The sequence below is a fragment of the Lepisma saccharinum genome, chromosome 29 (genome assembly GCF_977018435.1).
Source record: "Lepisma saccharinum chromosome 29, izLepSacc3.1, whole genome shotgun sequence".
Lineage (NCBI taxonomy): Eukaryota > Metazoa > Arthropoda > Insecta > Zygentoma > Lepismatidae > Lepisma > Lepisma saccharinum.
In genome coordinates this window covers 11,347,896-11,369,928 of record NC_139257.1, presented here as the reverse complement: position 1 = coordinate 11,369,928, position 22,033 = coordinate 11,347,896, and the positions used below count along the sequence as shown (strand labels likewise).

Below are 22,033 nucleotides of genomic sequence, written 5' to 3'. Positions count from 1 at the left end.
TATGCGGGAAAAACCGGACGTCTGGTAACCTTACATAGGACTTATAGGATAGGAAAAAGCCCTCTGGATGTTATCTAGTAGTTGTAAAAAGTTGAACAGTAGTAGGTGTAATCTCATTCAAAATCTATCATTAGCTTCTTGTGATTATGCCAAACATTAACTCTATTATGCTCTTGTAATAAAAGTGTTAAATTGCTACTCCTCTTCAACACTTCTTTAAAAATACATTTTGAATCAAAACATCAGCAAAACCTCAATTTAACCGAGTAACGTATAGCAAAACTAGCTGATCTGTATGGCTCATTCCTGATTTGATGTAGAAAGGGATACATACATTGTAACAGAGAATACACCATTTTGAAGAATTTATTTGAGAGAAAACTATCGTAACTGGAAAATGTTTGGTTTCACTGCAGAACATGGGCTGCTTTTTTCCTCTACATACACGAACAAAATTTATATACCCTGAAAGTACGTACATTCTGCTTCCATTTTCAACCATGTTGTATCATAATTTATTACATCTAACCAACCAACATTTGTTAATTGCATATCCAGCAATGCTCTGATTAATTATTGGGATGATATTTGTACATTTTCTCAAAAAATATATTAATAACCCAAAGCACTTTAAAAAAATGGTTTTAACTTCTTTCAAATGAAACAAAATTGTGTATATGTTTGTTTTCTTTTACTTGATCTTGAATTTTGTAATGCCCAGTCCTGGGTATGTGTATGAAGGTGGTTTCTGCTGAAAAACACCATTGTAGGATAAACAGTAACAGTATGACATGCATGTTTAGTTATGGGGTAATTATTAGACACAGCGAGTAATTAGTGGACATGCTAAGGGGTAATTATTGGACAGCTTGATTATTGGACTGCAACAGGTACTGGTGGTCAGCGCAACCACAGAGTGAAATTGTGAAAACACTGTATGTGATTTATGGTCCTGTGAATCAGTTAATCCATTTCAAATAACTTGTAATGATGAAGGTCAATGTTTCAAAGTATCTCTAGTGCCTCCCCGATGGTGCAGTGGTAGCGTAGTTGCCTTCTAATCAAGGGGTACCAGGTTCGATAGACGGTGGAGGCACATAGTGGTTCGGATCCCACTTTAAACTGTAGCCCCAGTCATGATTAGTCTTACTGTGCATAAAGTGGACTTAAAACACCAAATGAAAATCAAAGTATCTCTAGACTCAGGAACGAAATGAGGACTAAAAGTGGTAAACATTGTACGTGTCAAAAGTGAAAGTGTTGGGAAATCGCATCATTTCGCACATCAGCCCTTAAGAACGTGCACACTAGTGACCTCTTTACATGCCCTTTGAACTACTTAGAGGGCTACCAGCCACATTTCACATTTACCACATTATAAAGCATGGCACATTTCACAGTTTAACGTGGAAAACGGTGTTTGAATTATTGTGGCACTTACAGCGTTTACCAATTTTAGTCTTCAAATATTCCCTACTCCGCAGTCTGATCGTGTAATGATTGAAGATGATGTGGAAAATAACAACCTAGTGTAAGCCTATAGCATCTCAATATGCTTTGTTGCAGTGTGTTTGATTAAAAGACATTTGTGCAATGTTTGTAGGCCTACTTGAACAAAGAAGCTGTCTAAAAAGTTTAAAGTTTTGAAAAGTTATGTATTTAGTTTTTAGGTATAACTGTATTTAGTTCTAAACAGTTTAGTTAGTTAGTTGTAGTTTGGTGACAGACAGCACCTCAATATGCTTAAATTTACTTGTTATAGTTTGTGTGATTAAAAAACACCATTTGTGCAATGTTTGTACTTGAACAAAGCACAAATTATTAACAAAAATACGTTAAAAGTATTTAATTTTGTCTACTTACGTAAGTGAGTATATATTCGTTGTAAACTACATTTAGGAAGCTTTACTGCTTCCTTATTCAGGTGGTCGTATTTTAGGCTCGGAACATCAAGCCACGTCAGAGAAGAGTCATACGAGGATAATAGGTATGTGTGGCTTGATATTCTGAGCCTAAAATACGACCACCTGAAGAAGGAAGCAGTAAAGCTTCCGAAACGTAGTTTACAACGAATATATACTCACTTACGTAAGTAGACAAAATTTAATACTTTTAACGTATTTTTGTTTATAGATAGTGAGTAATACGCACGTAACCAATATGCTGGAAATTATTAAAAGGTTGCCCGAAAAACTAAAAGTTTTGCTAATTTTTACTAGATTTCACTGTTATACATTTTTTACAGCAGTCATGTGCTGTTCAATAATTACCTCAAACAAAGCACCTATAGTACACACCGTTGTCCAGTATTTACCCCCTATGGCTCATCTCTGTGCTGTGCAGAACAGATTGAAAACTACTGTCCAATATATACCCCACTGTGTCCAACAATTACCCCACGGGCAGGGTAATTTTTGGACGCAGTTTTATTTTTTTGTTTCTACTCCTGAAAGGAATTAATAAATTTCAACAATGGTACCCGACAGATATATCAAATAGTAATTACCAAAAAAAAGTACTGGCTAGAAAAGTACATAAATGTGGGAGCTATGGTAAAAGTTTGATTCTTGTCCAATATTTACCCCTGGTCACCCAACAAGGTTTGGTTAGGCCTGTTAGGTTAGGTTCCAATAGCATAAACACAATGAAAAATGTTTTTCCGGTAATGGTTCCGATTGTTTTATAATTTCTCCTAGCACAAAGACTAATTATCGTACAATGTTCGAAATCATTGTCACATGAAATTTGAACCTTTCTTAAAGTAATGAGCACTGTTTCGACTCGAAAAAGTTATTTATGTTGAAAAAAAACTGTACTAATCTGATATTCCCCGGACAGATTTCTTCATTTTTACTTATGGTAATATGTTCCTGTAGCATTGTCTAACATCTGGAAGGTGTTTTGTGTGAAGTAGTGGTATTGACTGTATAACCAGGACGAGAAAGGAAGAGCCCCCCTCCAGCAGATTTGCTACACTTAAAACAAGCTCAACATGCCCATACGAGTTTTTTGCTCAAGTGTGGAACCCCGTCTAATCCAAGATTTTTGTAAAAAATGCCCTCGGGAATTTTTTGTGAAAGGAAGAGCCCCTCAGATTGATTTGTCTATACTTACAAAAATTGCATCAGCCAGATTTTTGTCCATAAATTTGTCAAAAATTGATATTTTTTTTGGCCACACCAGAAATTAAGCAAAAACCCATACATACACACACATACACACACACACCCACCCATATACACACATATTCACTTCTAGTTTAAGTTTAATTGATAAACAAGGGGTTCTGGGTTCGAGTCCTGATAGATTGAAATATGTGTGGCATTCCATACGTGAGATTTTGAGAATAATTACTGCTAGTTGATAGCTCCCAGATCTGAAAACCTGGTAAAAGTGTTATACAACAGAGCCTAGTTAATAGCTGTTGTCTGGGTATAAAATCATATTAACTGCTGTTATATTTTTATGAGGCAAAACTCCCTGATCAATACAATGGAATAGAGGTCAAGCAAACAATTAATTGTTTGCATGTTCTTCTAATCTTTTAATCAATCCTATGTTTTGGCCGACAATAAATTATGCTTGCCCGGGAAAATTATATTTTTTTTATGCCAGCAGATATAATCTACACTGCGTCTTTTCAGAGAGAAATAACATATTATTCATTATCAAAGAGTAATTGCCTTCTTTCTGTATGCCTGGGAGATTTTATCTGTTGGCTTAACCTGCACTATGTTTTTTCAGAGGGAAATTACATGTCATTTATCATGGGACTCAAAGAGAAATTATTATCTACACTGTACCCCTTTCAGGGACCATCCATCATATTGAGGAAATTCCTAGGTGGCTTCATGGATATTGTCATGCAAACTGAATTGCATTTAGGTTTGGTCTTGTTGCAATAATATAAGCTCAAGTCTGTAACTTACAGAATAATTACTGCAATATTTCTGTATTTAAGCTTTTGGCTGTGTTATTTGGGTAGGTAATATATATAAAAGCTTTTCTGCCACGAGCAGAGGTACTATAAAATTTGGGTAAGTAATATATTTCCTGACGGCAAAGTGTTGTTTTATAATCAAGGGGCTTCTGTGTTTGAATCGGACTTCTAGAATTGCTCTGTGACCCTCTCATTTCTTACATCATAAACATATGATTTTTCCCCTATGAGAATAACACTACATATGGTGTCATCAGGTAATGCCTCATGGAATTCACAGATAATTTTAATGTTTGTCCTGTCATTCACCACAACCTGTTTCCTTTTTGAAGTGTTGATTACAAACATGGGTCTCTGTGCTTTGAATTCATCTGGAGTGTAATACATGTCAGTATTGCCAGTAGTGACACGTTTGAAGGAAGAAAATGCTTCATATAATTTAAGGAAATCATTCTTGGACATGTCTAAATTATAATTTTCTCTAGGAAAGACCTCATTTCTGCCATTTTTAAGATATATGTTCTTGATGTTGCAGTTATCAAATTTGCTTGAATTTTTTTCCTGATTATTGTGTCTTCCAGTCTGAAACAATACCACCACAAAATCAGGCATGTCATATTGTATACTGGAGAATGAATTTGTAGCATCAAACTCATAATAAGAACCAGTTGCGGGCTTCTGTACACATTGATATGTATAAAATTGCAGAGGAATCTGTGGATTTTTTATTATATCTGCTTTGTATTTAAGAGCATAGCTGGCTTCATATTCAACAACAGGGATTCTTAGCTCCATAGTCTGAATAATGCATTTGCCTTCATCAGGTAGGGTATTAGGCATAGCTTCCCCTGTAGGGTTTATTGCACTGTACCTCATCAAAGCATTGTTATCATTTGCAGCTCTTCTAAATGTGATTCTTAAACCACCCTTCCACATAATATCTTTGTAATCTGAGAAGAATCCTGGCAACAGGCGCATGGGGAACAGCACTGTGTGGTTTTTAGATAATATTTTTTCACCAGCCTCAAATCCACCTATTTTGTAGTAAGAAGCCTCGGTTTTGGATAATTTTAATGTGGCCAAAGCCGTGGAGGTAATGCCGGGATAATCCACTCTGTTTATAACAACACCATGCTTTCTGACCTCAATTTCAGAGAATAGATGCGGCACAAAATTATCTACCAATCTTATATTTGAATTTGCCGGATAATCTGCTCCATCGAGTTTTACAACATCAAATTTGATGTATAGATCTGCTCTGTGGGGGTGTATAAATCCATCCCCTACATCAAGATCAACCTCAATTTCTGTGTTGGGTTGATTTAAATTTGCAAATGTCCTCCTGTTTGGGGGGAATGATTGTAGCTCATAACTCTCAATATTTTCCATTGTATGTATTTTTATTTAAATGTTAATCTCTATGATTGCAGTTGTTGTGGCTCCAGCAAAATCAACTAATTCTTCTTTTTCATTAGTGACCATCAATTCAATATAATCTATTCTATTATGGCACACAGGAAAATATAATGTTGGGGATGGATTGTAGATGATTGGCTCCATGAATTCGGAATTAGGTTTGAATGTTGCAATGATGCCGGTTTGTTTGTGCGTGCCTATGCCATTTGATTTGGTGATCATACCCTCGGCCACATTACAGTGAATATTCAGAGTCTCTATGGCTAAGAATTTAGGTATATTCATAGCAGTGTGTTTGATGCCTGCTTCAAGTTTTGTGTTGTTCTCAAAGCCTAGCAGCTCTCCTATAGTACCCAGATCCACTGTTTCTGTAGCAGATACAATCTCTACTCTGTGAGTGACAGAATTTTGACTTAATACTACACCTCTGGGTAATTGAGCATTTAGAGTGGACAGATTATACTGCCCTGGAGTGATGACAATTTTTTGATCCCCTACTGCAATTGTGTTGTTGTGGTGTGTAATATTAGGGATCAAGTACATGCCATAAAATGCTCTGAGAGCTATTGTTTTGGGATACACTATGTCATCATGCAATTTGAGTTTCAATATTGAATTTTGGCTGGTGAGATGGAATACCCCCATGATGTTTTAAATACCACAAGGCCTTTTGAAAATCTTCAATTGATGGTTTATTTATTTGAGACATATATCTGAGAACAGATAAGCACAAATGTCCGCAATTAACATCTTTGAAGTTTTGAACACGGGCATTATTGTAATAAAGATTAGGTGATTTTAAATATTTTATTAAATTTTCAGGTGGAACACCTCCAAATGAATCAAACACAAATGCCTCATCGTTTAAATATTTAAGATAACAAATCCAGTGAGTGCCTGATTTTTGTACTTATCCAAATTAACAATGCCACACTCTTTGTTGAGTGGTTGTTCCGGTAAAGAATCAGACATGTACACACCTCTAAAATTTTTGATGCCCAGTGGCTTGATTAAAGCTTCAATATCTTGGTTTGTAAGCGGCTCTTGTTTTTTTTAAACTTATTCATGGCTCTCTTAACACCTTTGCCTTTTTTCTCCATGGCCAGGTTATGGCGCTTCTGCTCATCTAATTCTGCCTTATTTTTCTTGGCATCTATTACTGTTTTTGCTATGGCAGCTGATCCCCCAGCCAAGCTCCCCACAGCCCCGAGAGCAGCTAAGATGGCAGGGATAGTAAATATGAATCCCCCTACATGTGATTTTTTTCTGGATTGCTGTAATTTTTTTAATTGGGGGTACTAAGCAACAATTTCATACCATGCCCCTTTGCAAGACAAGAATTTTTTTTCTTGCGCTGCTTTTTGGTCAAGAGACTGTCAATAGTTTTAAGAGATTTGAGACCTGCATAAGGTATTTGATACATAACACCCTTGGCCTTCATTGTAGGTTTATTATATACATATTCACAGCCCCCACCCCAGTTTTTGTTTGGTGCTCATAGCTATGGTGGTTCCAATGCTGCTATTTTTTCACTTAAAGAAGCATCTTTGCTTACAAATCTACCAAATGCAGCCTCTTCTAATTTCTTGTCTGCAACATGTCTCTTGTCAAGATCAGAATGTGTGTTGTATGCTATGTCATGGTCTCTACAAGCAGCATCTAGGGGATTTACACCAGGATCCCCTCTGTTTAATCTATGATCCAATTTTGTGCCTGGACCACAATACTGATAGCCTGGAATGTGTAGTTCAAATGGCAGCTTGTTTATAATGTCATTAACCAACCCCCGACCCTCAGAAATATTCCAAAATTTAGGTGGTAGAGTATTAATAATTTTTATAAGATATCCAATCCCCTTAGTGTCATTCACTATAAAATTAGACAATTTTGTGCTTATCATGTCCATAATTCCAACCTTTTCATTGTAAAAATTGTTGTTGCCAGCATTTTCCTCCCCAGCTATCACCAATAACCTATCTACAAGTTTCCTGACATCATCAACCCACACAAATTCTTTAGGCAGGGTGTTGTATTGTTTGATTCCACTGCCTGTCTTAATTTGTGACCATATGGGCTTGATTAAATTATTGTATTTTGCCCCACTGCTAGACTTGATTCTTTTTTGTGTGGGATCATTGTTCTGGTATAGAGCATCTGATTTTATTAATATTTCTTTGTAATGTTCATAATCTTGATCTGTATAGCTGCCAGGCCTTTTCCTAGTCATCAGTTCCCACAACCCAGGTGTGCCGGGGTACTTAACAAAAGCACCTTTTTCTCCGAGACGAGATTCTGAATAAACAATCAGATCATCCCCCATAAAAGTTACTCTGAAATTGCCAATTCTATGTATGATACTGCCATCAAGCTCTGTGTCAGCATATAAGCCAAACACCTCATCTTTGTTGTCTTTAGGTGTGGTTAAATATTTTTGAGCAAGAAGACCCAATTCAATAGGATCCTGAGTAGCTTCAATTCTTCGAGGAGCAACAGGACTAGGTGTATGAATACTGGAAAGTGGGGTGAATGGATAATCTAATATGTTCCTAGCAGCTACAGGTACAAGCTCTGTGATCAAATTTTGATTTTGCTCTGTAACAGTTTTGATATTCTTACCTAATTCACTAATAGCATCAATGATAGGCTGTTCTGTTTGTTTGTGTTTTTCATAAATTCCCCGGTTCTCTGATTTCCATCCCTTAAATCTTTTTACAAGATAATCTCTTAACTTAAGATCATCAATTATTGGCCTTTTCATGTTTATTTATTTATATTTCAATGTCTAGAAAATTGTTGATTTTATTTCTGTATTTGCCGCTATTGGGTTTTCTTGTCATATCAATTGTGACAAACCCATAACTGTCCTGGTTCCAGCACCTATTGCAAAACTTGGAAAAATCATTGTAGCTCAAGTCCCCACCTACATATTCATCATGTATGTGTTTGAGGTTGGTATGATCTTGATGAAACACACATATAAAATTGCTGTTGTCTCGGATCAGCTGCTTCGGTATTTTAGAAAAAGTCTGTGCCAGGTAGAAACAATCAATGTTTTTGTGTCGGCCCTGTGTAAAGAAATTTCTAACCTTGTTTTGATTATCCAGTATAATGTCATCAAACACAACAACAGAATTATCGAGACATTCGTGAAGTGGCTTAACATCCGGTTCAAAAGTGGCAATATCCAATCCATCATATAGCTTCATCAGCTGCTGATATTTTAATTGTTCCAAGCTCTTAGAGAAGATATACAAGTGCCTGTTTTTCCAGTCTAACCAGTTGGGTGCCAATAAAAAATTATCAACCATTAGTGTAGTTTTACCACAAGCAGATGGCCCAACAATAAGACACCTAATATTTTCAGGCAGCAATTTTCCATTTCTCTTATTCTGCTGTTCAGGTTCTGGCAGCCTCTTTATAACATCCCAGGTGCTCATATTATTATTTTGCTTGCATCGATCCAGCTGTGTTCTGGAAGTCCTAGCCATTTGACAAATAACTTGTTGCCTTTTCTGCGGATAATTTTTTCTATGAGATATGTGTCAGGCTGTTTAGTTTTGCTGAGCTCTTGTTCATAGAATCTGCCTTTGAGAATTTCTCCTCGATGATCTTTTATTATATATGTGTTAAGGGTCCCAGGTTTAACTTGAACCACTGTAAATAATTCAGTGCTCCAGTTTCTCGTAAAGCCTCTTTTGAATAAGTGCTTATATTTGCTGATTCTTACTTGATCACCCACCCTGTATTTGGCCTTTCTTGTTGTTGGCTGGTATCTAGGATAATAAACAGTCCTGATCAATTTTTGCTCATCAGATGAAGCTACTTCAGAGGGTTTCATGTTGATTGTGGAATGGACCGAGTTGTTATATTTATGTAGAAGTTCTGGAAGAATATTAATCCATTTATAATTACCTTGGAGGGTAAATTGTTTATACATAAGATTTTTTAGGGTTTTGTTGAATCTCTCTACAATTGAGGCCTTGAGATCACTGTAACTCGAGTAATGTTTTATTGCCTGGCTTTTAATAAATTGTTGAAACACTGAATTATAAAATTCTTTGGCATTATCTGTTTGCAAATAGCGCGGTGATCTTCCACTCTGATTGATGATTGTTCTGATGGCTTCTGTAACACATGTTCCAGTCTTGGATTTGAGTGGCACAGCACAGGCAAATTTTGAAAATGTGTCTATTACAGTGAGTAGATACTTGTAGCCCTTGTTGATTTTGTCTAAGTTTTTCAACTGCCCACTTGCCATCTCAATCAAGTCGCTCTGCCATAAATCATCTATGCTTTTTGTGACTACTGGCAGTCTCTTATAATTATGTCTGGCTTGTCTGTGTAATTCATCAACAATAATTTGTCTAGACATAATATGTAAACAAGAATATTGCAACTATAGGATGTTCAGCAGCTGAGACTGCAGGATTTTCTAAATATAATTTGTCTCCAATATGTATTTTAAATTCCAAAGAGCCATCATCTTCAGCAAAAGATGTTTCTAATGTATTGGGATCTGTAAAATCCTCTAACTCTACACTGGTGATTTTTGCTTTGTTGTCAGCATTTGTTATTGATAAGGTGGGGTAGTGGTGTGCCTGTGGTTGAAGCCAATATTTGATCTTGATTGGTCTCAGTGTGCCCCCAACAAAAAACTGGTAATAAAATTGAGCAGGGGACAGCATATATATTTTGCCACCTGGTGTAAATGGTGAATCATATTCTTTGTTGGGGATGCTGTACAATTCAAGAATTACTGTATGTTTTGGATTCTCGATTATGCCTGTTATTTCTTTTTCTGCTGTAAGCAATCTGCTTGTTACAGATTCAAGGTGCTCATTGATGGTCCTAACAACATCATCATGGCCTGGCTTGATTTTTATGTCCACAACAAGTTTCTTGTATTGTTGCACAATTTCTTGAAGCTGGGTGGCAAAAACAGACAGAGCATTTGCTTGATTGGATTCCATGGTCCCTAGCTGTTGCTTGATATTAGCTACAATTTGTTGCAAATTTTCAATAACTGCCAATTTTGAATTTTGAGCAGTAAGATCATGGACCTGTCTTCTGATATCCTCAAACAGGGCATACAGTTCATTAATATGTTGATTAGTTGGTAGAGTGGCCACTGTCTGAGTGAGATGTTTGATCTCTGCTTGGATATTCTTGATATCTTCTGATTTCAATATGCGATTCACTGCCCTTTTAATATTTTTAAGTTCCTGTGATGTGGGAAGATTTGATACTGTATTTTGCAAAAATTCAAGTGCCAATTTTACATTGTTTAATTCAGAAGCATCAGCCACATTTTGCATAGCATTTTGGAGCAGGGCTATATCTGCCTGAGTGGGTGTTGATTGTTGTAAAATTTCAAGTTTTGTTTGGATATCATCTATCAAGTGATGAAAATGAGATAATTCAGATTCAATATTGAGGTTTTCAAGCTTTGTGATTTGTTGCTGGACACTGACAAGGGTATCTACAATTCCAGGCAATCGGGATTCTAGTACATTTGCCAAATCATTTTGCACTGCTGCTATTGTACCTTCAAGATGGGTTATGGAACTTTGAATTTTTCCAAAATCTTCATATGTTTCAAGTTGCAGCTTAATATTTGCTACACTCCGAGTTATTGCATTCAAAGCATCAGAAGATGGCAAATTGTTCATAAAATTTTCAAGTGTCTCAATTTTTTCTTTAACCTCGGCTATGGCATTGTTCAGAGGGTCCAGATTAGGTATTTGGAGTGATTGAATCTGTTCCTTTAGAGTGGAAATCACTAGATCAAAATCTTCTTGTGATTTTATGCTTTTGACAATTGTTTGGAGCTGTGTCTGGACATTATTTATCTGCTCTTCCAATTGTTGTTTCAATTGCTCAGAATTGGTGGCCTGGGTCTTAAATTTGGCTTGAAGAGCTGCTACAGCTTCTTCTAAACTTTGAAAATTATCCAATGTTGCCAGATCAGTATATTTCTGAAGCAATAATTTGAGTTCAGAATCAATTTTAAGAAGAGGGTCCATGCATTGTGATTGCAAATTTGTAATTTCTAATTGAAGACTGGCATTGAGTGTGGTTTGTAAAGCTTGTAAATCACTTCTTAATTTCTTGACTCTGACATCAAGCATCAGAATTTCATCACTGTGATCTTCATGTCTTGTATGGCCAAATATATCATTAGGCATTTTTGTTTTAGTGGTTATTTATTATAGAGTATCTGATTCTTAATTCTATAAAAAAGGGTATAAGCTTGTCATATGATCCCGGGACCTCAATATATAAGCAGTCACCAGCAGAAACAGTATAAACAGTGCCAGAAATCATGTTTGAGTGCTTAATTCTATAAATATTTCTCCCTACTGAAATCTTGACATCGCCCTCAGGGGTTGTAATAAATTGCAATTGACCACCTACAGGTAATTGGTAATGATTTAAATTATTGTTAAATATGTACAATATTTTACCTGTTTCTTCATCAACATCTGTAAGTATGCTGTTCAGATGAATAATTAACAAGCCACTCAGTTTAGACAGCATATCAGGAGAGGGTTGTGGTGTTGGCAGGTCCATAATAGCCTGTTTTTTGAACCCAAATAAGTTCATAGGCATGTTTATTTATTTCAAATCATGCTCTGTAATTGGGCATTGATTTCCATTTTTCAAATCACAATGACCCCATGGTAGAGTATGTATGCCACATGATAAAATGCATCTCTTATCATCATGTGGGTCCAGGGCCACTTTTCTTACAATATTGCTAGTCAATAAGTGATCCACACTCTGAATTCTGGATTCTGATGTTCTGATTGTGCTACATGATTTGAGGCAATTTTCATAATCTTCAAATACAAGCTCTTTTTCAACAGTTACTTTGCCAATACCCTTGGCCTTTTTGGCAACAGCGCCACTACATGTTTTAAAAGTATACATCTTGGCACTTAACCCAGCAAATTTCACAATAACATCACCAAGTGTCTCATCTTTTAACTTGCCAGGCACCTTTTTGTTGTGGTGTTTAATTATTGTATGTTCACTGGTATCAAAGTATTGAAACAATTCAGGCTGTGACATATCTTGATAAACATCTTCTGTTTTAATATCAAGAATAAAACTATCCGTGTCCATGTACATCAATTTTATATTATCACCATAAAAAGGTTTCAACACATCATAATACAATGTTAACATATGTAATTTGGCCAATTCCAATATCACAGCCCCTACATAAATAGGTTTATCAAACTTGATCTTTGTTTTTTTCATGTTGAAAAGTGCCATGTGCTCATCATAAATTCTTCTATAATTGAAATTAGGTTTTGCAACCAATTTTTTGCTCAGGCTGGGGTCAGTAATTATTTTAACATCGGTATGTTTTCTGACATTTTCAATAGTTTTGCCATATACAGAATTAACCATCAATTTAAACAAGCCCTTATCAAATTGGCTCTTTGCAGATGTTCGAAGCTCTGTGTTTGTATCAATATATGGTTTCAACCATTCTGAGTGCCTGAACCTCAAAACTTTGCCAACTTTGGTCACTTGAACACCATGTTTCATCAGGAACTGGAGGTTTTTGTAATATATGACATAGCCCTGTTTCGGCTCCAGAGTCATCATGAGCTTCTTCTGTTTAGAGCCAGGTGAGCACTGAACCTCGGGAATTGGGGGCAGATCAGAAAATGTATTGTGCAAATCATCAGGAATTGTCAGATCAGCCTCTAAGAAGAGGCCATAGTCACTGTCATCAAAATCCTTAAGATCTTCAATATTGAAATTTTCAACCCACTCAAGCCCTGCATATGGCAGTTTATCCATCATGGCATAACCATAGAGGCTGTTGGCATCTACATACGCTATATAATTTGATGGCCGTGCTGGATCATAATCAGGCATATATTTGTTATTTGCTCTGGCATATCTCTGGGAACATTGCACCATGCCTCCTCTTATACATTTCTCCATAAACAGATACTTATCTTGATCGTGGATCAGATCCAATTGCATTTTAGTGTTCAAAAACGTTGCAGCCCATGCTAGGCCCGGGGCACTGAAAAAATATATTGGATCCAGTCTATAATTTTGCATGGAAGATTTTCTGAATGCCTGCAATATATCAGCTAAGAGGGTGACATCAAGTTTCAAATATGCCATGTGATAATCACCAAATGTCTTGCATTTTAAATTGTTCCACATCAACTGAGCATGGTGATAATCATCATCAGTGATTCCAGATCCTCTGATTCTGCTGTAAAACTCTTCTTGTGGTGGCAGGGAACACTCATCAAATTTAGAAAAATCTGTAACATAGTCATATGGATATACACCCTTCCGCCTAATTAATTTCAGGTCCTGATTTGGAAACAATGCACGTGTGATTTTGAATTGATCATCAGATAATTGAGTGGCCAGTGTAGCCAGGCTAGCCGATAAAATTCTGTAAGAATCAAGAAATCTTATGTGAATAGAAACACCATTAACTTTAATTATCTTGCTAATAGATATATATTTCTCATCATTTTCAGCTAAAATATTTAAATTCTGCTTGTCAAACCCCTCGTATCTGATCAGATGATGGAAATCATAATTGGATGCTCCATGGCAAAATATGGGGATAAATCTTGGTCTCTTGATCTGAATATTGCAGCTATTACACAGGGCCATTAAGAATTTACCATCTGTATGAGAATGGTGTTTCACCTTGATATTTGTATCTGAAAATTCAGAATCACATACCGGGCATTTTTCTGCATTGTTGAAATCTTCAATCTGATCCTCTGTTAAAGGCAACATAGGCTTTGATTTTAATAAGATGTTAGATGCTATGTCATGGCACTCATTTTCTATTCTTTGTGCAAATTCTTTCATGGCATTTGGTCCCATGTATGAATATTCTTTAATAACAACACCATCCTGTACAACCACATAACAAAAGCTGGAAGGTTCATGTAGCTGGTATGGTGTAATTGCAGATTCTTCGGGATCTGGATTGCAGAATGCAAGAGGTTTGAGGTTTGATTCAAAATCACAGACAATATATGCTGGGTGTTCCAACAAGGCTTCAAACTTTTTGAATTTGCAATTTTCACTTGGATTAGGCATCACCATATGAACAGGTTTATGATTTTTACAGTATTTTAAATGCTCAATTAACTTATTTTTTGCAATTTCTGCACTCTCTTCACGAACCCCTTTTACCATTTTTTGACCATAAAATACAGTTAAGCATCTTCTGCACAACTTGAATATTGTATTGGATTTGTCTAGTTGTGTTCTCACTAAAGCTTCAAGATTATGTATCAGAGTGTAATGATATGTGCCATCCCCTTCAATTAAGAGCAGATCAATCGGAATAGCAGAATCATCATCAAGTGTACTGATTCTGAGAGGTGCTATCGAGCAATTGCCAGTGGAACAAATAAATACATTAATAGATAATTGTTTGCCATTGATATGCTTGGCCCTTTTTTCAAATTTATCAATATTCTGAACAGACATTGGATATTCTAAACCCTCCATTGCTTCATCGAAATTGTGTTCATGTTGCTTATAATAAGTTATTCTCTCAGGATTCCTTGAAACTGGATACAAAGCAGCTAATATACACCACAAAAAGCATTTCTGGTCAGTATTTTCTATATTAACCACGGCTCTTTTGTTTTTGATATTGGCAGGTAATGGCAAATATGTAGATCCTTGCAATGGGCTGAATTCAGAAATATTAACATAGAGATTGTGTGGAGAGCCACATAGGCTCCATCCAGACTCTTTTGCCGCAAATTCAGAATGTTTAATGTTCAGTTGATCCATCAAACTGCTTATTATTTTGTCCGAATTTGCATTTGAATATACAGGTACAGTTTCTGTTATGTGGGGCTGTGTAAATTTTGTGCCATTTGGTTTCTTATATTGTGTAAACAATTTGAGGGAGAGCTTATAAGAGCCATTTTGTGCATTAAGAATTGCCTGCAGATCAGAATTTATACTGTTCAAAATATTCTTAATGCCACATCTTGGCTCTGATACAAACCGGTGATCCCTTAATTGGCCGTTAAAACTGCTACGGATGGGTGCATAGCGTGGCTGCTTTGCTGCTCTGGCATTAAGAGGTGCTTCATGCTTCCTTTTCAGACCAGAAGTAGATGGTTGTGAGGGCAATGTTGATAACTGTGCAGAGCAAGTATTTTTATGTGTATATGTGAAGTATTGCATGCTGTATTTTCTATTGCATTTGGGGCAAATTTTTGTGGGAGTTCTGTATTTGTCTGGGTTACAAATCTTTTGGTGTCTGGCCCAATTAGAGCTAAATATATTTTTATTGCACTGATTACAATATTTTTGATTCGGCATTTTTGCTGTTGTTTATTATATACAATTTCCTGGGTTTCAATTCAAAACTTTATACTGAATAAAAAATATCAGTTGGGTTCAGCTGTGTGCTTTGTGTGTGTGTGTATGTGTATGTAGGTGTGTATGTGTGTTAATATTTTTTGGCTTTGGTATTTATATAAAATTTCCTGGGGTCCAAATCAAAAACTCTATGCTTATCTTATGACAGGTTGTAAAGCCAATAGCTTACAAGTGGAAAAAAAGAATAAATATTCATTCACACTGACCCAGCGCAAATACCTGCACAAACATGCAGGACATGGGACAGATATAAGCTTGACTCTAAATGTGAGTGGATTACAACAAATATCAGATTTTATATTGTTCAATATGAATATTTAAACCAAACAGGCCTGTAAGTATGAGAAGCACTGTATCAACACATCTGTTCTCCTCAACCACTCTCACAATACTGGCTGATGCAATACTCGGGAATTTCTGTAAGTACTGGCGCTGAGGAGAAACATGCAAAACAAAAATCAATACTACCGTCTCGGGAATTGTACACACTAACACAGAGGGGAATTACTTGAAACATGCAAACATATAATATAAGAAATGAGAGAGTCACAGAGCAATTCTAGAGGGGCTCTGCATATTTCATTGTTTTAATATTAGATAAGCAAATTGAACCTGGTTTCCAATTAAACTTAAACCAGAAGTAAATATGTGTGTGTGGGTATGGGTTTTTGGCTTAATTTCAGGTATAGCCAAAAAAATATCAATTTTTGACAAGTTTATGGACAAAAATCCGGCTGATGCAACTTTTGTAAGTATGCGCAAATCAATCTGAGGAGAGCTCTTCCTTTCTGAAAAATTCCTGAGGGCATTTTTACAAAAATCTTGGATTAGGCAGGGTTCCACACTTGAGCAAAAAGCTCGTATGGGCATGTTGAGCTTGTTTTAAGTGTAGCAAATCTGCTGGAGGGGGGCTCTTCCTTTCCTGAGTTTATAATAGCATCAATACCACTACTGTGTGATGTAACGGATTTCTTCAAATTTAAAAGTTTGGGGCTCATTTGGGGGCAGGGTGACTCCGGCCAATTTCTAACATGTCATTAACAGGGACTCTATAGATTAAGCCGGGGAGCCGGAGTGGAGTGGAGGCGGGACCGCGTTAGCTGTTGGGGGCAGTAGCTTAATTACCTCAGGGGCGGAGCCCGGAATCGGTGGGAAATTTGGACTCAAAAATTTCAAACAAAAATAATTTTTTAGTTTAAATTTCCCACCGACTCTGTGGCGAAAAACGTGAATACACCTTAAACAATGTTCCGCGAAGGAGAGAGGTAAGTACAAATGTCAAAAATTGACAAAACGAAGAAGTTATAGGTGTCCTGGGAATAACAGATTTTTTCCAAAACAACTTCAAAATTACCTTACGGACTTCTCATGGACAAGATATTCTCTGTCGACAAGCGACAGTAAATATCTTAAAAGCATGGGAATAAATGTAGAAGTAAATCGGAACCTTAGTAGAATGCATTTAGGGACTTTATTTTAATGCTATGGGAACCAAACATAACCTGTCTAACCTAACCACGAAAACATATATTGAACAAACCCTTAAGTAATCGCTAGGTAAATGTTTACTATCCTTTGGACACCTATAACTTCTGACTTTCGTCAATTATTGACATTTCTACTTACCTATCTGCTTTGCGGATCATTTTTTAATGTGTATTCACATTGTTTTGATCAATTGTTTTTTAAAAAAAGTATTTTTGTAACTGAAGAACGTACGTTTCTGCAAATGGTTTGTGGGGCTATGTGTCAATGGTTCGTGGGGCTATGCGAGAATGGTGTGTGGGGCTATGCATATTTCTTTCGAAACCAATTTTTAACTATTGTAACCTATTCTGACCCTGCCTAACCTTACCTTACCGGAAATGGTATGTGGGGCTATGTATGATGGTTCATGAGGCTATGCGTCAATGGTTGAATTTCCGCTATGAAACATTCCCACATCACACAAAACACCTTCCAGATGTTAGACAATACTACAGGAACTTATTACGGTAAGTAGTTTCTTCTGTAGAAATGAAGAAATCTGTCCGAAGAATAGTAAACTAGTACCAATCGCTAAAACTCCGCAGTATGTGTTAACAGACATACATCAAAATCGAACCATGTAAAAATTGCATTCGTAGCATGATGAAATCGCAATTAAACAAAAGGAACTTGGGCCGTTTTTCTGATTACTAACTTCAAACCATTACCATAAAATTATGAACAGCTTTTTTCCTCCTAAGTAGCCCATATTCTGCAGTCTTACCCGGTAAGTTTCATAGATCGGAGACACATTAAAATCGCATATTTTGTGTTTTGCGTGGTTCGTACTTACCAACTCTGTATTGCGGAACATAGTTCGAGGTGCCATTATGCTTTTTACATGAAAACAAACACAATTTTCACATTCTGAGTGCTTTTTTTATTATTCCTTTCTTCGCTTCCGGAACACACACTATGGCGGGCACATCTTGACTCAAGTTGTGGGTATGCAGTGTTTCAACCTTCTTCACTGAAAAATACCTATTATCATGTTTGTCACCGGTGGAAATTATACATTATGCATGGGTATCTGACGGATAGCCCCACAAACCATTCACGGATAGCCCCACGAAACATTATGCATGGTAGCTGACCGATAGCCCCAAGAACCATTCACGGATAGCCCCACAAACCATTTCCAATAAAGTTAGGTTATGTTATTCAAGCATAGTAAAAAAAAAAAAGGAGTTTAAAACCCTGACAGTGGCTTATGTCATCAAACGAACGCAGCATCTGGTTGTCGTAGGGCAAGCAAATGAAAGCAATTACAATTGTGCATTAGTGAGATATTTCTCTTGAAAAAATACATGATTTCCTGGTCAAATATATATTCCACGATGAAAGAAAATACCTCGACGAATGTTGTAAACATTGGAAACCCATTTCCGTAAGTAGTTACTTGTGTAAAATTGAAGAAATGTGTCTCCAATGTATGAAACTGTTACAGTCTTACACTTACTTCTCTGGGTACTACTTTACTATACCTGAGACACCTGTCAATGATTTATTTCACACTTTTTTACATTGCTAACGTACTATTCTGCATTCGGGAACATTTATTTAGGTGAAATAATGAATTTCTAACGAAAATAATGCATATTTCTTACATTTACGAGTACTTATTGTTCTTCCTTATTTCCACACAATATTGCGATAGCTTACCTGTTCATCGCGCGTTGTGCCAGTGTTTTGTCGATTTGGAATGTGCATGCAGTGTTGTATCCTTGTTCACCGAAAAATACCTAAATTTTAAAAAAAAATTAAAAACACTTCACGATATTTTTTTCACGAAAAAAGTTCAATTTTCGACATAAAGAGTAATTATTAAACCATTGACGTTAGCCCCAAAAACCATCCACGTTTAGCCCCAAAAACAATTTGACGTTAGCCGAAAACTCCACGATAGCCCCACGAACCATCACGGGGACGAGGTATGCCTTAGTGGAACATCTCTTTTTAATCTTTCCAATTCAGATATGTACGCCTTTTCTTCTTTCGCATGATCGCATCTCCACAATCTTCCGTAATTTTCTCCAATTTTGTAAAGTTGCCATCATAATAATTTAATCGTTTTTGGGTCGGGTACCCTATTCTACACCCTCGAATTTTGAATTTTTTGTTCTATCATTATGAAGGTTATGTGATCCTATTTGTGAATAAAAAAAATTGGAGCGCGGAAAGAAGTATTTACGACTGTACAGCCGTTTAAAGTTGCGATTTTGTCGTTTGCAATTGTTGAGTCAAAATTTCCCACCGGTTCCCGGCTCCGCCCCTGGGGTAATTGACTTACCGCCCCCTACCGCTGCAACGCCTCCGGCTACCCGCCTTTATCTATAGAGTCCCTTTTAAAGGCATGTTAGAAATAAGCCGAAGTCACCTGCCCACAACACTATTTCTCACTGTTTTCCGCATTGACACATGAAGATACAAAAAATGAAGGCTAAAATTAAACCAAAGAAGGTAACTTACCTCTTTTTATCAATGCCAGGTATTAAATTGTGGGTCGAAGTTCAATTTGTAAGTCCAAAAATGAAGTAACTCCTACGTTGAAAGTCCTTGTTGTCCTTTTCCACAGAATACCAACCTCCACTCCCTTCCCATCATAAAAATTAGAAGTCGCAAATTATCCCATCCCACAAGTCATTTAGAAAAACAGCCCTCCCCTTTACGGCATGCAGTTGCCAAAAAAAGAAACATTATATCCAATTTCTGAAGTCGCATAAATGAAATAGTATGTCTGAAATGTCCAATCCGCGAATATATCACACAAGTAACATATCGCAATCGCAAATGTTCCTATTGCACAAGTACATCATAAGAAGAAAAAGAAAAAAATCAGACGTGTGCCTGTGAGATAAATCGATGATCCGAAATCTTCCGACTTGCGCCTGTGACATGAATGCACCATTCGCCATCATAAAGTTCTTAAAAACCTTTTTGACGTTACGCAAGGAATTTTAATTTCATAAAAAACGTAAGTTTCGTAGCACGTAGATCTAAAAAATTACTTTCCGCGCTATTTTGAAACATCGTTTATTATGAAGAACTAATTTTTGTAACGAGAATATTTGAAATGTGCGAAAAATCTATTAGGATAAATACACTGGAAATTTATTATTTAATTAACAGTTTCATGGATCGGAGACACATTTAAATCGGATATTTTGTGTTTCTCGTGGTTAGTACTTACCAATTATATATTGCGGAACATAGTCGAAGGTGTCATTATGCTTTTTGCACGAAAACAAACACATTTTCTGCTAAAATAAGCCATTTTCCTGAATGCTACGGAAAGCACCTCACGGTGCGATATCGCTTGCTTTGCGAATAATAACGCTTCTTTTGTTTTCGAATATCAGTTGTTTCCAACTCTATTGTGCATGAAAATTCCTATGGTAATCGTGTACAATTGGGTTGTATTAATACGCAGGCGCGGGATCCATACATTTTGTGAGGCGGAAGATCTACAACGTTGCCAGTTCTCTTTGTAGCGTCTTCGATGGCATTAGGGGTGTGTAGGTGGCAGCACGCATATTAATGAGCAATTGCACATTCCAATATCTACCGGTATCATGGGTATTTGTTGGTGCAGATTTTTGCTCGGAAATTCACGTTTTGCGAGGTGGAAGATCTCCAACGTTGCCAGTTCTCTCCTTTTTAGCATCTTCGCTGTCATTAGGCGTGTGAGGGAAAGATTTTTTGGGGTCAGGACGGGAATTTTTAAAATCCCAACATTCCTTGCATTCGGGATGGGAAAAAATCGTCATTTCCGGACCAAGTCGGGAAATTTTCCGGAAAGGAAGTGGTCGAAATTTCCAGAACTTCTGTAAATCTCGAATTGTACAGTGGGATCCATGAGTATTACCGTGCAAATTGTCCATGATTATTTTCATTATTATTTTTTTTAAAACCTGTGTGTTTTTAAGTGATGGATTTTTATGTACAGCTTGTTTTGAGTTTTTTTTAAAATTATTGAAGCTGTTATTGTGTCAAACAAAGTGCACGAACATTCTGATGGACAATTTGCAAGGTAATACTCATGGATCCCACTGATTTTTACCTTAAGTCATTGTTTTCGCATTTGTGGAATAAAAACTAACAATTTCCGATAATTTTCACACTTCATTTTAAAACGACCATTCGGTATTTCTCGACTGATTAGGTTAACGAAAAGTCGGGAAATCATTTCCCGAATTCGGGATCGGGACGGGAGATTTTTCCCCGATATCCGGGTCCCAACTTTTCGGGATCCCGCACACAGCATTTACATCATTTGAGGGATGTGCGCCGAAAAGTCGGGACTGGAATCGCGAAAAAAATTCCCGTCCCGATCCAGACTTTTCTGGATCCTGAGCAGTCGAGAAAAACCGAATGGTCATTTTAAATAGTGTACGAGAAATGAGAAAACAATCAACTAAGGTGAAAATGATGTGTAAATTTCGGGATTTTCAGATATTCGGGAAATTTCAAACATTTCCCGTCCCCATCCCGTCCCAACCCAGAAAATTCTGTCCCGCACACCCCTAATTATTATATAAAGATTTTTTTTTTTACCTGGAATCCTAAAATTTATTGTCTTCCAATTTTCAACTTATACATCTGCATTTAAACAGCATTACATTATTATACAAACATTAAACAAATGTCATGCGGCATCGTAAAATATATTGTCTTCCAATTTTCAGTTTCACGTTGCTTAATGTGTCTGCGAATGCACAAAGAGGAGAAAATATGCTTGCATAA

At 36.6% G+C, this 22,033-nt stretch overlaps 1 protein-coding gene across 2 annotated transcripts in view; it reads right to left on the bottom strand.

The window, feature by feature from the left end:
• Nucleotides 1-19,856, bottom strand: part of LOC145981261 (uncharacterized) — a 39,591-nt gene extending 19,735 nt beyond the window's left edge. The window contains exon 1 of one of the 2 annotated variants that reach the window (XM_083114417.1): nucleotides 19,760-19,856. Coding sequence is in view for 1 of the 2 variants with exons in the window: in XM_083114416.1 (XP_082970542.1) it covers nucleotides 18,953-19,000 (48 nt within the window). In the remaining variant the exon portion in view is untranslated. Of the gene's footprint in view, nucleotides 1-18,952; nucleotides 19,012-19,759 lie in introns of those variants that run through there. The other variant, XM_083114416.1, reaches the window with a different exon arrangement.
• Nucleotides 19,857-22,033: the final 2,177 nt, after the last annotated feature.